Below are 13,346 nucleotides of genomic sequence, written 5' to 3'. Positions count from 1 at the left end.
GAGGGTGGATGTTCTTGGATCTCTTCTGATTTAATATTCCACAGCAGTGCTTTCCCCGGGCACATGTAAGAGTCTGTAATTTCCCCAAATCATAACCCCCAGAGAATGAGAAACAATAGTTCTAAGCAGCTGCAAAGTTATCCTCCCAAAAAAGAAATTGATAGAAGAATAAATTGGCTTTACTGCTGATTTGGCACATTTATTGCCATTTGTTATTTTTCAACTTTAAAATTAAAGAATTCTTTTTCCTGAGGATGAAACAGTTCCTATCAATGAAAGTACAAGACATGTCTATAAACAGAAGAATACCATGGGGTTATAAAATATGAATAGCAAATGTAATGAGTTTTACTGTATCATCTTAGCTGTTAAAAAAAAGGAAAAAGAAATGACTTTATTTCCTTGTGATAAATTTCAAGTATTAGGAAAAGCACATTGAAGAGCTCTGGGAATTAATTGTTACAGACTTTTTAGTTTGTTCCATTTTGAGGTCATTAATTTCAACCTAGCCTCCAGCAATAATCACCCAAAATTATTGTATTGTATTCATATTGACTTTCATGGGAAAAGAGTTACCTTGAGTTCTGATGGAAAAATACTCATATCATCAGCCAATACTATAATGAACAACAAGGATTCAATAAAAAGAGATTGTTTTCAAAAAAACCATTGAGGCATAGGCCAGAATTCTGCTTAGGTAGGTCATTTGGAAATATTCTCATCTATAAAATCAACCCATGATTGGGTAATAAGGATAATATTAGTAGAGATGCATTGAAATGATAATGGAATTTCTTCTAAGGGGAAGCAACTTTAGAGCCAAGAATCTGAATCTAGACCAACTTGTACTGTATCATCCCGTTGTATGATTCTTGCTTTATCTCGAGCCCTTGTGCATGATCTTGCTTCCCACAGATTGAAGCTTCAAGAGGGCAGTGACTGTGCTCTACAATTCTTTCTTAACAGAAACAATCACAGCATAAGCTTGGAAAGTAATGGTCTAATGCTAGCTTTCATGATGACACTGTAATACAGGCAATGGATAGCTATCTTTGCTCTCCTGTTGTTCATAAGAATATTGAGAGAGAGGAGGAAAGTTACTACATAAATATATGATATTTATGGATAGGATAAAGACTAGTATTAAGCAACATCCCCTGATTTCATCCTTCAGGCAAGAAGTTGACACTCAGAGGCTTTGCCAATGTTCTTACCTTTGATAAAATGATTGTCTAGACAGGAAGCCCACACTGGGGGAGAAGGGAGAGGCAAGATTTATGTGCACTCTGTTTATGGATAAATGTCTCCCATTTTAAAGGTGTATATATCATTGTCTTTTTCTTGAGAATGCATGCTTATGAATTAAATCATGTCATTTAATCCTTACAGTGTCTTAAAAATTGTATGAAAATGTAGAATGGTGTTTTAGCATATGGCAAAGAATTCTATCTCCCAAGATGAGTGTCTGCTCTTGCTGTTGAGATGTCAGGGTCAGGCTGCTGACCACAAGAAGAGGTACCGAGTTCCAGATGGAAAGGACTGCATCTGAGGCTTAGAATACCAGTCATTTCCTCTGCTCTTGGCTCCTAGCCTTGCATTTGGCTTCCTAAGCCTGTTTCTCTTGCAGTGTTGTCATGTAGACCCCATGTTTGATTCAGAGACAGGAAATCATTGTAGAAAGGAAGACTAGCTCAGTGAGAAGCCACTGCACCACACTGCTTCAGCTGCGGTACTTAAAAATATTGGCTAACGTGTCTAAGTCATGTCAAAGAGTAGAAGAGAAGGACAGTGGTTCCTAAGTTTTGATGCCACATCTTCTAAGAAAAAAGTTCCCCATGATGCTCTTGCTGCTGTTGAAAACTACAGTGGAACTTGTCTTTAAAATCTTTTTTTCACCCAAGTTTAGAGTCAAACTTTCACCTTTGTCAGAGGGGTTGGGTGTGGGGTATCTTCTTAGCTCACCACTTCCTCCCCTGCAGGCTCTAAAAACATTTATATTATATCCTTATTCACCTTAGCATTTCTAGCGTAGACAGCAAGTGCCCTGTGCCTATTTGCTAGTTCTCTGTCAGTCTTCAGAGTTCTCTGATGTGACTCCTAAATGCTGGACATCCTGAGCTTGGCAATGAATCACTGTGGTGTCTTTCCTAGGAGGTCACCACTTACTACTGGTAGGTCATGTTTATTGAGTGGATTATTGGCTTCTGGGCTTGGTCGTTATCTCCGTGACTGGGTTCATCCATCCATGCACCGCCATGTGTTATGAGGTCACTAGTTAAGTCTAAGGCTACAGAGTGTGTCTGTGTGGTTGGTTTATATGTGGAAAGGGAACCTATGACCTTCACCATCATCTCCACCCCCCATCTCGTGAGCCAATTGTCCTAGTAGTGGAATAGCTTCACACCAAAGCGCACATGACTGACTCTGAAGCTGAAGGGCAAGCAGGAGTCATAACCACCTACCAGAGCACCTGGAGATAAAATTTGCACAGTTCCTAAGAGTCCTTGGTTTTTCCCAAGGTTTGGGGAGTTGCAGTGTATCTGCCCTACTATAGGTCATCATGGCAGACTGAAGAAAGGAAAAGATTCTTTTTCTTAGTAGCCCAATTATTGAATTGCAACCAATTTTAAAACCCCAGGACAGAGCCAGTCTGTTCTTCAGGGACCCTGAATTCAGCACGTCCAGTTGGAACCCGTCATCTGTACTGTTCTGTGCTCCACACCTACCTAACACATAACCACCTGCTCCATCCCAGCATTTCTTTGTAGTCATCACTGTCATCACAAGCATGTCAGGTATCTGAGAGGCACCCCAGCCTCTTCCCTCTCCAAAACATCTCTTGAATCAATTCATTCCTCTTTTTCTTTTTCACTATCACTGCCTCCATTGTTTTTTTTCTTGGACCATTGCAGTAACCTCCTTCTAGCCTCTGCTCCCTCTAACTTACTTTTATTACTAACTTATTTTTATCTGCTTCAGCATTACAATTAAAGGAAATTCCCTGGTGGTCCAGTGGTTAGGTCTCTGCACACTCACTACCAGGGGCCCAAGCTTGATCTCTGGTCAGGGAACTAAGATCCCACATCCCACAAGCTGTGGGATTTTGCAGTTCAGCCAAAAATTAAAAATAAAATAAAAACTCAGATTCTTAAAAAAAAAATTACATATAAAATATACAAATTCAATCGATCCCTTCATTAGAATATTTTCTGTGGCTCCCACTGCCTATATGAATCAGGCCAGTGTTTCAGATAATCGGACCCTCTATCTTCTCCAGTTTTATTTGCTGATACTCCCTTTCAGGTGCCCCATGTAAATGGCCGCCTGCAAACTCCGTAAATTTTGGACTCAAGAAGATGCTTTGCCTTTGTCCATGCTGTTCTCAGCCTCGAATGCCTTTCTTAGCTCCTTCAAGACTCAAGTCAAATTACACCACTTTCGTCGAACCTGCCCAACTCAACTGGCCTTTCGCCTCTCTCTCCCCTTCAGGGGCCTCCTCTCTCCTCCAGATTCCCAAAGGCTTCAAGTAGATCTCTCTTACAGCACTTCACACACCACTTTTTCAGTTACGAGTATGTCTCTTGTGGATAGATTACAAACTCCTCGGACAAAAGTTGTTTGTATTCCCAGGACTGAGCAAAATCTCAGATTTTAAGTATTTGTTCAATCAGTGGCTAAATATGAGTAAATGTATATATTCACTAATAAATATATTAATAGGGTGCTCACTTTATGTTAAATAATAAAGCCTGGAGCTAAGTTAGAATCAGAGACACACAATGAGTTAAGTCTCAAATCAGAGCCTTATTTGTGTTCCTCTTTTGAGGTCAGCAGGCAAAACATGCTTGGATTCAGATCATTATAAAAAGACATCATTATTCTTTAGATAGACTCAGTAGAGAAAATTATGTGTGAAAATGAATCAAACTTTGTCAAAATTAAATGATCTCCAGTATAGCTTTAAAGAATCTGTCTCAACATGTCGGTAAATGGATGACTTTCCTGGTCAAAGGAAGTATTGAGAGGACCTCACTCCATCTCCAACTGGAGTGTTCCTTGCATCCTACTCTCCATGAAACAACCAGAATAGAGGGTGCAAATTGGTGGGTTTTCATCATCCACAATATAGGAAAATGGGATGAATTTTGAAAAATTCTCCATTCTTACTGTGTTTGACCCACCCTAGGAGCTGCCAGTAGGAATCCTGAAAAGACAGCAGGTTCCAAGATTATAGGTCTTTTTTTTGGGGGGGGGGAGGTCTGTAAGTTTTTGGCGCCCATTGAAGTTGTGCAATAAAAGAAGGTGTCATGATCTTCCCATAATTCAATTAGCTAAAAACAGCTGGCAATTTATGTTGCCTTTTTGCTGATAAGAAAGCAGCATGGTCAGCTCCTATCCTGTTTGAGACCCTGATGGGCATGAGTAAGATTAGGTTAGAGTGGGCTTCCCAGGTGGCTCAGTGGGTGAAGAATCCACCTGCAATGCAGGAGACACAGGCAGGCCCAGGTTCGATCCCCGGGTTGGGAAGATCTCCTGGAGGAGGGCATGGTAACCCCCTTCAGTATTCTAGCCTGGAGAATCCCACAGACACAGGAGCCTGGTGGCTGCAGTCCACAGGCTTGTAGGGAGTCAGTCACGACTGAGGGACTGAATGCACAGCACACAGTGGGCACCTGGTTCTAATACCCTGACCCTAGATGCCCTCTGCACGGCCCCCTTGGATGAGTTTTCAGTTGAGGATTTTTCAACAATGAATCTTCCATATTGTGCAAATCACTGGCCTTCAAACTTTTGAACCACATCAAGAAACATATTTTCTATCACAATCCAATTCATACACTCTCCCTGAAAACTTTCTTGAGATGGTACTTTTACTATGTGCTTTACTGACATTTACATTGTTAGTTACTAGCAGGTTATCTAACTTCTTGTAACCTCAATTTTATCATATATAAATTAGGGATATGAATACCTCTCTTTTTTTTTTGCTAGGATAAATGAAATTAACATAAGTTACCCAGCACTGTGCATGATGCAATAAATACTTTTACTCCCCTTTCTTCATAAACAGTACTTGGGTAATTTATATTCTAAAAGACTTATCTTAGGTTTACTTTAGAGCATGATTGTTGTAGTTTTTATTTAAAACATTATTTTTGTGAGGTATTTTTGAAAGGAAATGACTCACTGAAAAAGTGAAGGTCAGTTAAAGGCTTTAAATTTTGAAATAATAGAAAGCATTCTAATTTTAGCCACTTACATGTACTTTTTATGAAAGTGTTAGCTCTTCTTCAAGCCACTTATTGAAGAAACTTATTTATTACCAAAATTGAATCTTTGTTAAGTGCCTCAGGGTACAGGGACCAAACACGAGAGCGCTAATTGAAGTGTATAAAGTAAGAAACAGGAGTACTGTGTAAAATAGGAAATCTAGCCTTTTTTTAATTTAATTTTTATTTTGTATTAGAGTATACTTGATTTACAATGTTATGTTGGTTTAAGGTGTACAGCAGAGTGATTCAGTTACACATATTTTTCAGATTCTTTCCCCCATAGGTTATTACAGAATATTGAGTAGAGTTCTCTATGTTCTACAGTAGGTCCTTGTTGATTATCCGTTTTATATAAAGTAGTGTGAATAAGTTAATCCCGAACTCCTAATTCATTCATCCCCCTCCCTTTCCCCTTTGGTAGCCATAAGGAAATCTAGTTTTAAAAGATAACATTCTCCAGATGCAGTTCTAGGGAGAAGGAAGATTTAGAAGGAGAGATGCTTCACTTGGAAGGTAACTATAGATTCGGTATTTGAAAACAAGCATCCAAGAAGCAAGCAGCCCTGTTTATGTGTGATTTTCTTTGCAAGAAAATGATACAAGTTGCAATCAGAGATTCAGGGACAATACATCCTGCCCCCACTTTGGGGTAGGAATGATTTAACCTGTGCTAAGAAGAACTATGTATCTTTCTTTAATGTTCATAATGCAACATAAGAATTAAGCATCCAAAATCACATTTGCAAATAATAAGGAAATGTAAAGTGACTCAAAATATAAGCACAAAGTTTTCACTGGAATCATGATTTCTGAACTAATTAAGGGTGGTCTAGCATTTTGCCATTTTCAAAGTACTTTTACAATTGAAATTTGATCCTTATAACAATAGGGTTTGGTAGATCAAACATCGTTATCATTTTAATATCAGGATGTAGAAACTGTTTCAGAGAAATTATTTTGCTCAGGCTTATGCAACAAGGAGTTTTTTTTAACCTTTTATTTTGTATTGGAGTATAGCCAATTAGCAATGTTGTGATAGTTTCAGCAAAGGACAGCAAAGGAACTCAGACATACATATACATGTATCCATTCCCCCAAAACCCCTCTCCAATCCAGGCTGCCACATAACTTTGAGCAGCATTCCCTGTGCTGTACAGTAAGACCAAAGAATAAAAAGGTTTTAAAATGCCAAACTGATGCTCTTTCAACTTAAAAGACAGTAAACTTGTTAGTTACACTTTGCCATAACACAGATTCCACGGAGACATACACGACAATGACCCTTTCTATAGACCCTTTAGCAATTGAACACGAGAGTCAATTAATCCTGTAACATCCCTCCAGTGTGTAATCGTAGTGGAAGCTGAGAGATTTACGTGGAAAGTGAGAAGTTTACCTGAGTTGCTTCTGCAGTCAGTCCTCTCTGAGAGCAGTAGACTGACTGATAGATGTGCCCAAACATTAGGTCAACCGAGCATCAAAAAGACACGCGCTCCGAGTCCTTACCTTGTAAGGGGAACCACGCCAGCAAGCTGCAAACTCTCCACCACATGCTGTGCTCCGCTGTTGTCACCCTTTGTCGACTTCCTCTGGATTCTGAAATAAATAGAGCAGAGTGGTTTCTCTTGAGAGGGGGAGGCAGTGGCTCTGTGACCTCATGTCACACCTCCTCCATTGGCTCTGGAAGCCCCCTCTTTGTTAGCTGCCCTCAAAATACCTCCAGGTGGAACACTTAGGGGACCACATGTGTCACCCCGATGGTGGAGAGGGGTGAGTGATGTGTTGGTGGCACAGATCTTTCTACCGCACGTGGGTAGTCCTTATAAGTCAACGAGTTGGAGGGCTTTTGGAGAGAGAGGAGGTGGGAGAGAAATGAAAAGGTTCCTGTGTAGTGATGTCAGCTTCTTTTCACTTTTCTAGTTTATTAAACAGTTAAAATCAGACAAGTTTTGCTGAACCCTTGTGAATATATTTCTAACTCTGGCAACAATTTCCTATAGTTATCAGGGGGCAGAATTCACTAATTAATATATTTACTCATTTAAAAAGTCTATGTATCCATTCACCCTCTCCTCCCATCATTCATCCACCATCTGTACCTAGCCATCTTGTTCAGTACTTATCTAAGATATGATCAGATATGAAAGATAAAGCCTTGTGTTTGAGGAGAAAATGATCTAGTGGGGGTGACAATATGGAGTTTTGGCATTTGATTCTCATTAACTGGACAAATTGAGGTAGACTTTATTTCATTTTTTCAGGGACACACTTCACAGTACAAATAGACTTAAGTTTAGAAAATAGGTTAGTCTTCAATGTTTAGAGAACTGTTAAAGGAAATAATATTTACTGGTTCTAGTTGAAATTAATGTTAACATTCTTAAATGTATTGATAGTTTGGGTAGGGAACATTATATCCATCAAAAATGTCTTTCAAATATTTTCCCTAATTTAACAGATAGAGAATACAAAGAGAGAAAATTGAGTTTCCTTGTAGAGTTTAGCAGGGTATAATGTCCAGTTTCTCAAATTGTTTGAGGATTTAAATGCCTTGGGCCCTGTAGCTAAGAAATGCAGACTGGTAGGGTCCACTCCAGACTGATTAATGAGAATTTCATTAGAGTGAGTAGCTGCTGGTATGTTTAGCAAGGTCTCCAGGTACCAGAAGGCAAGTGTGAGCAGCACTGATGGTGAGAGTTTTCTGGAATTGAAACCAAGAGATGTGGGAAATAGCCCCGTCTCTGCCACCAGCTGGTGTGACAAGGGCCATCGAAGGTTCTCCTTGTTGAATATACTGAAATGTATGGACTTGCTTCTAGAAGTGGGGGATCAGTAGGTCGCATTGTTGTTATTCAGTTGCTGCGTCGTGCCCGACTCTTTGTGACCCCATGGACTGCAGCACACTAGGCTTCCCTGTCCCTCACTGTCTCCCAGAGTTTGCCCAAGTTCATGCCCACTGAGTCAGTGATGCTATCCAACCATCTCATCCTCTGCCTCCCTCCTCCTCTTCTTTTGCCCTCAATCTTTCCCAGCATCAGGGTCTTTTCCAATGATTCAGCTCTTTGCATCAGGTGGCCTAAGTACTGGAGCTTCAGCATCAATCCTTCCAATGAGTATTTAGGGTTGATTTCCTTTAGGATTGACCAGTTTGATCTCCTTGCTGTCCAAAGGATTCTCAAGAGTCTTCTCTAGTACCACAATTCGAAAGCAGCAGTTCTTCGGTGCTCAGGTTGCACTGTACCACTTTTCAAAATAGAGAATTGAAGGATTCGGTTGAGGTGACACAGTCAGTGGCAGAATTGAGAGTACAAACCTAGACTGCTGAGTATTTGGTCTGATTCCCCCACCGCCCCCGCCCCCGACTCCCGCCATAAGATTCCCTCCAGGAACTTCAAGTTTTTCTTTTTCCGGCTCCAGGGCGCTCTGAGCATTTGGTTTTCCTGCTAATATCTTGTCTCTGCTTTGGAGTGACGCTTGATCTGCTCCCATTAAGGAAGCCCAGGGGAAGTGCTGTAAGGTGTTTTAGGGCCTCCCTTCAAAGGTGTGAGTTGCCTGTGGCTAGTTAGTAGTTTCTCAGGCTTGTTTTCACCTAGAAGCATGCTATTCCCTATAGAATTTTCTAACCTTCCTGTCAAAGCACAAGAAGAAAAGGCTTTACTTTTCCTTATGACACAATGGTGTCAGATGTGCTCTCATAAAGCCAGAAGCAGTCTGGACTTAGTTAATGCTTGATTTTTCAGATCTTGAGCTTGTCATTTAACTTGAATGTATTTAAGAGGAGGTAAAAAAAAAAAAAATTACAGACAAGAAACAAAAGTAAAAGTGTCATCATGGAAGTTCTCATTTTAAGCTGGTGGAAAAAAAGCTTTGACCTCTTCGGAACTAAATTCAGGACCCGGAGAAGGGTCACTTTGCTTCTCTCTTTTTTAATCATGGTTTTCTCTAATTTTCTATTCAGTAAAAATGTGGGAAATTGGGTAGAAATAACTTAATGAATGTAAGACTCAGGTGACCGGAGAATAACCATAACCCAGGTCAAAAAATAGAACATTGCTAGGGCTTCCCAGGTGGCTCAGTGGTAAAGAATCTGCCTGCCTGTGCAGGATACATGGGTTCGATCCAGTCAGAAAAATCCCCTGGAGAAGGAAATGGCAACCCACTCCAATATTCTTGCCTGGAGACTCCCAGGGACAAAGGAGCGGGGCAGGCTACAGTCCATGGGGTCGCAAAGATTCGAACATGACTCAGTGACTAAGCAACAACAAAGGACCCCAGAAGCCCTCTTGTAATCAGACCCTCCCTGCCTCCCCCAAAGATAATCAAAGATAAATAATATCTTTACTTTTTCACTGTAAAAATGGTTTTGCCTGTGTTTGAAATTTATGTAAATGGAATCATAATGTGTTCTTCTGTGTTTGGCTTCTTTCATTCAATATTATGTTTTTGAGACTTATTCATACTCTTGCATGTAGATATAGTACTCTCATTTTCATTACTGTAGAATGTTCTAGTTTATAAATTTATCACTTTTGTCTATTCTTTTGTGGACACTTACAGCTGTTTCCAGTTTCGGAGTTGCTGAGAGTAAAGCTCTCAACATTTTTGTCATGGCCCTTGGAGCTCAAGCATATACCTTTTGTTTGGGTACTTTTCTAGGAATTATGTGTCTGCTTAAAGTTCTGTTAATGTACTCTCCCACCAGCAGCCCGTGGGGGTCTTTATTCCACCTTGTCACCCATGCTTGTCATTTCATCTCAGCTCTTTGTTTTATTGTAATTTTAATTTGTATTTTCCTGATGTCCTTGGAAAAGACCCTGATGCTGGGAGGGATTAGGGGCAGAGGGAGAAGGGGATGACAGAGAATGAGACAGCTGGATGGCATCACCGACTCGATGGACGTGAGTTTGAGTAAACTCCGGGAATTGGTGATGGACAGGGAGGCCTGGCGTGCTGCAATTCATGGGGTCGCAAAGAGTCGGACACAACTGAGTGACTGAACTGACTGACTGAGGTTGACAGCTTTTCTATGTTTAATAGTCACCTGGGTAACCTTTTTGTGAAGTATTCATTCAAGCCTTTCCCCCATTTTCTTTATAAGATTGTCTTCCTTTTTAATGGATGGAACTTCTTTGCATGTTCTAGAAATAAGCCCTTTGTCAGTTACAGGTGTTGGAAATACCTTTTCCATGTGTGTGGCTTACCTTTTTACTCTCTTAAAAGCCTCTCTCTCTGTTTTGGCTACACTTTGCATCATGTGGGCCCTTAATTCCCCAACCAGGAACTGAATCTGTGCTCCCTGCTGTGGCAGCGCGGTGTCCTGGTCCTTAGTTTTAATGTAGTCCAGTTTGTCACTTTTTCTTTTTATGATTGGTGCTTTTTGTGTTTTGATTAAAAAATCTTCCCCTATCTTAAAAAAAGAAGTTCTGAGATTGAAACCTAAATCTGCAGCACAGTTTGTCCCAAATCTGTTGATGTAACGTGGTTTTAGTACAATATTCATGAATCAAATGGTCTCTTGTTTGAGAATGGAGACACAGGAAATTTGCCAGGTGTTTGTTTCACGGTAGGCAAGTAGGCACGTCTTCATTCTCTTTCAAAACACAAATTTGATATTATTCTTCTGCTCTGAAGCTTTTAGCGGCTTCCTTTTGCCTGAAGGCTATAGTACAAATTCTTTAGCAGGTCATTCGAGGCCATTCACACTCTGGCCCCAATCTACTGTTTCAGCCTTCTTTTCCACCCTGGCCCCAAATGTACCCATAGAAAATTCTTGTCCTAGTTCAAGCATGCAGCACATTTTCATAGTCACAGTTTACACTGTGTTGTAGTTCACACTACCCTATTCGCTTAAACTGACCTTCTTTTTCTGAGGAGATTCTATTTGTCTTCTGAGGCCCAGATTGATCCAGCATTTCTCAAAGAGGGATAGTAATTAGTGTTTAAGAATATGGACTCTGGAACCATCTTTCTGGAATCAAAGCCTAAAGTTGTCTTATCTGTGAAATGGGTAGAATGACAGCACTCACTCCCTTGGTTGATGTGAGAATTAAAGGATGTGTAGAGTTTCCCAGGTGGCGCTAGTGGTAAAGAACCCGCCTGCCAACGCAGATGACGTAAGAGAAGTGTGTTCAATCCCTGGGTCAGGAAGCTCCCCTGGAGGAGGGCCTGGCAACCCACTCCAGGAGTCTTGCCTGGAGAATCCCATGGACAGAAGCCTGGCAGGCTGCAGTCCATAGGGTTGCAAAAGAATTGGATGTGACTGAAGCGGCTGAGTACACACAGTGAGTGGAATAGTGGTGAAGAATCTGCCTACTAATGCAGGAGTTATGGATTCAGTCCCTGGGCCAGGAAGATCCCCTGGTGGAGGAAATGGCAACCCACTCCAGTATTCTTGCCTGAGAAATCCCATGGACAGAGGAGTCTTGTGGGCTACAGTCCATGGGGTCACAAAGAGTTGGACACAACTGAGCACGCACAGTAAATACCATATGAGTTAGCTGTTGTTCTCGTCCATTCCCCCAGGGAGGGGAAAATCAATTCTCCACGTTCTTTGCCCCCATGATAGTTTCTTTTTATCATACTGGATCTTGTCCATTCATCTATCAATGGACATTTGGGTTGTGTCCTTGTCTTGGCTGTTGTAAACAGTGCTGCAGTGAACACTGGGGTACATGTGTCCTTTTGAACCATTATTTTCTCCCGATACACGCCCAGGAGTGGGATTGCAGGATCATATGGTAGCTCTATTTTTAGTTTTTTTTAAAGGAACTTCCATACTTTTCTCCATAGTGGCTGCATCAGTTTGCATTCCCAACAACAGTATGGAAGGGTTGCCTTTTCTCTACAATCTGTCTAGCATTTATTATTTGTCAACTTTCTGACGATGGCTGTTCTGACCCCTGTGCGGTGATTTGTCTTCTCTGATAATTAGCAATACTGAGCATCTTTTCATGTGCCTGTTGTCTCCCTGTAGGTCTTCTTTGAAGAAATGTCTGTTTATGTCTTCTACCCAGTTTTTGATTGTGTTGTTTGTTTTTTAGATATTGAGCTGTATGAGCTTTTGTATTGATATATTTTGGAAAACAATCCTTTGTTGGCTGCATCATTTGCAAGTATTTCCTTCCAGGTCATAGGTTGTCTTTTCTTTTTTGAATGATTTGCTTTACTGTTGCAAAACTTTTAAGTTTAATTGGGTCCCATTTGTTTATTTTATTTTTTTATTTATTTTTATTTTTGTGTGTGTGTGTCTTTTTTGTTTATTTTTACTTTTATTTTCATTACTCTAGGAGATGGATCCAAAAAATATTTTTGCCATTTATGTCAACGAGTGTTCTGCTTATGTTTTCCTCTAAGAGTTTTATAGTATCTGGTCTTACATTTAGGTCTTTCTTCCCCCACTTTGAGTTTATTTCTGTATATGATATTAGAGAATGTTCTAATTTCATTCTTTTGATGTAGCTGTCCAGTTTTTCCAGTGTCACTTATTGAAGAGACTGTCTTTTCTCCATTGTATATTCTTGCATTCTTTATCATATATTAATTGGCTATAAGTGTGTGGGTTTATTTCTGAGCTTTCTGTTTTGTTTCATCTATCCATGTGCCAGTACAGATCAAAACAGTACACTGTTCTGATTACTGTAGCTTTGTTGTTTAGTCAAAGATCATAGATATCTTTTACACAGTTTTATTGAGATATAATTGACGTAATTAATTGTATATATTTAAAGTGGACAATTTGATAAATGTTGGCATTTGCATACACCCATTAAATCATCATCACTATCAAAACAGTGAACATATCCAGCACCCCCAAAAGTTTCCTCCTGCCTGTTGTAATCCTCTCTCTTGTCCCTCTCTCTCTCCCCTCTTCAGCAGCTACTGATCTGCTTTCTGTCACTGTTCATCTCAAAATAATGTGAGAGGGTTCATTCCTTTCTATGGCTGGGTAGTAGTTCATGATATGAATTTACCAGTTTGCCCACTCACCTGTAGATGGACTCCTGGTTTGTTTACCACGGGATAGAGCTAAATAATTGATTATTAAATTGAATCAGTTGTAGCAAAACTTTAAAA

General features: G+C 40.2%; 1 protein-coding gene across 3 annotated transcripts in view; it reads right to left on the bottom strand.

Moving 5' to 3' along the window:
- CRTAM (cytotoxic and regulatory T cell molecule) overlaps window positions 1-6,869 on the bottom strand; it is a 28,099-nt gene extending 21,230 nt beyond the window's left edge. For 2 of the 3 annotated variants that reach the window (XM_061146242.1, XM_061146250.1), the window contains exon 1: window positions 6,780-6,869. In XM_061146242.1, coding sequence (XP_061002225.1) covers window positions 6,780-6,825 — 46 coding nt within the window. In that variant the 5' untranslated portion in view covers window positions 6,826-6,869. Of the gene's footprint in view, window positions 1-6,669; window positions 6,741-6,779 lie in introns of those variants that run through there. The other variant, XM_061146248.1, reaches the window with a different exon arrangement.
- Between the last annotated feature and the right edge of the window lie 6,477 nt (window positions 6,870-13,346).

Source organism: Dama dama, chromosome 1, assembly GCF_033118175.1.
Source record: "Dama dama isolate Ldn47 chromosome 1, ASM3311817v1, whole genome shotgun sequence".
In the NCBI taxonomy this organism is placed as follows: Eukaryota; Metazoa; Chordata; class Mammalia; order Artiodactyla; family Cervidae; genus Dama; species Dama dama.
This window is presented reverse-complemented; position numbering and strand designations above follow the sequence as displayed.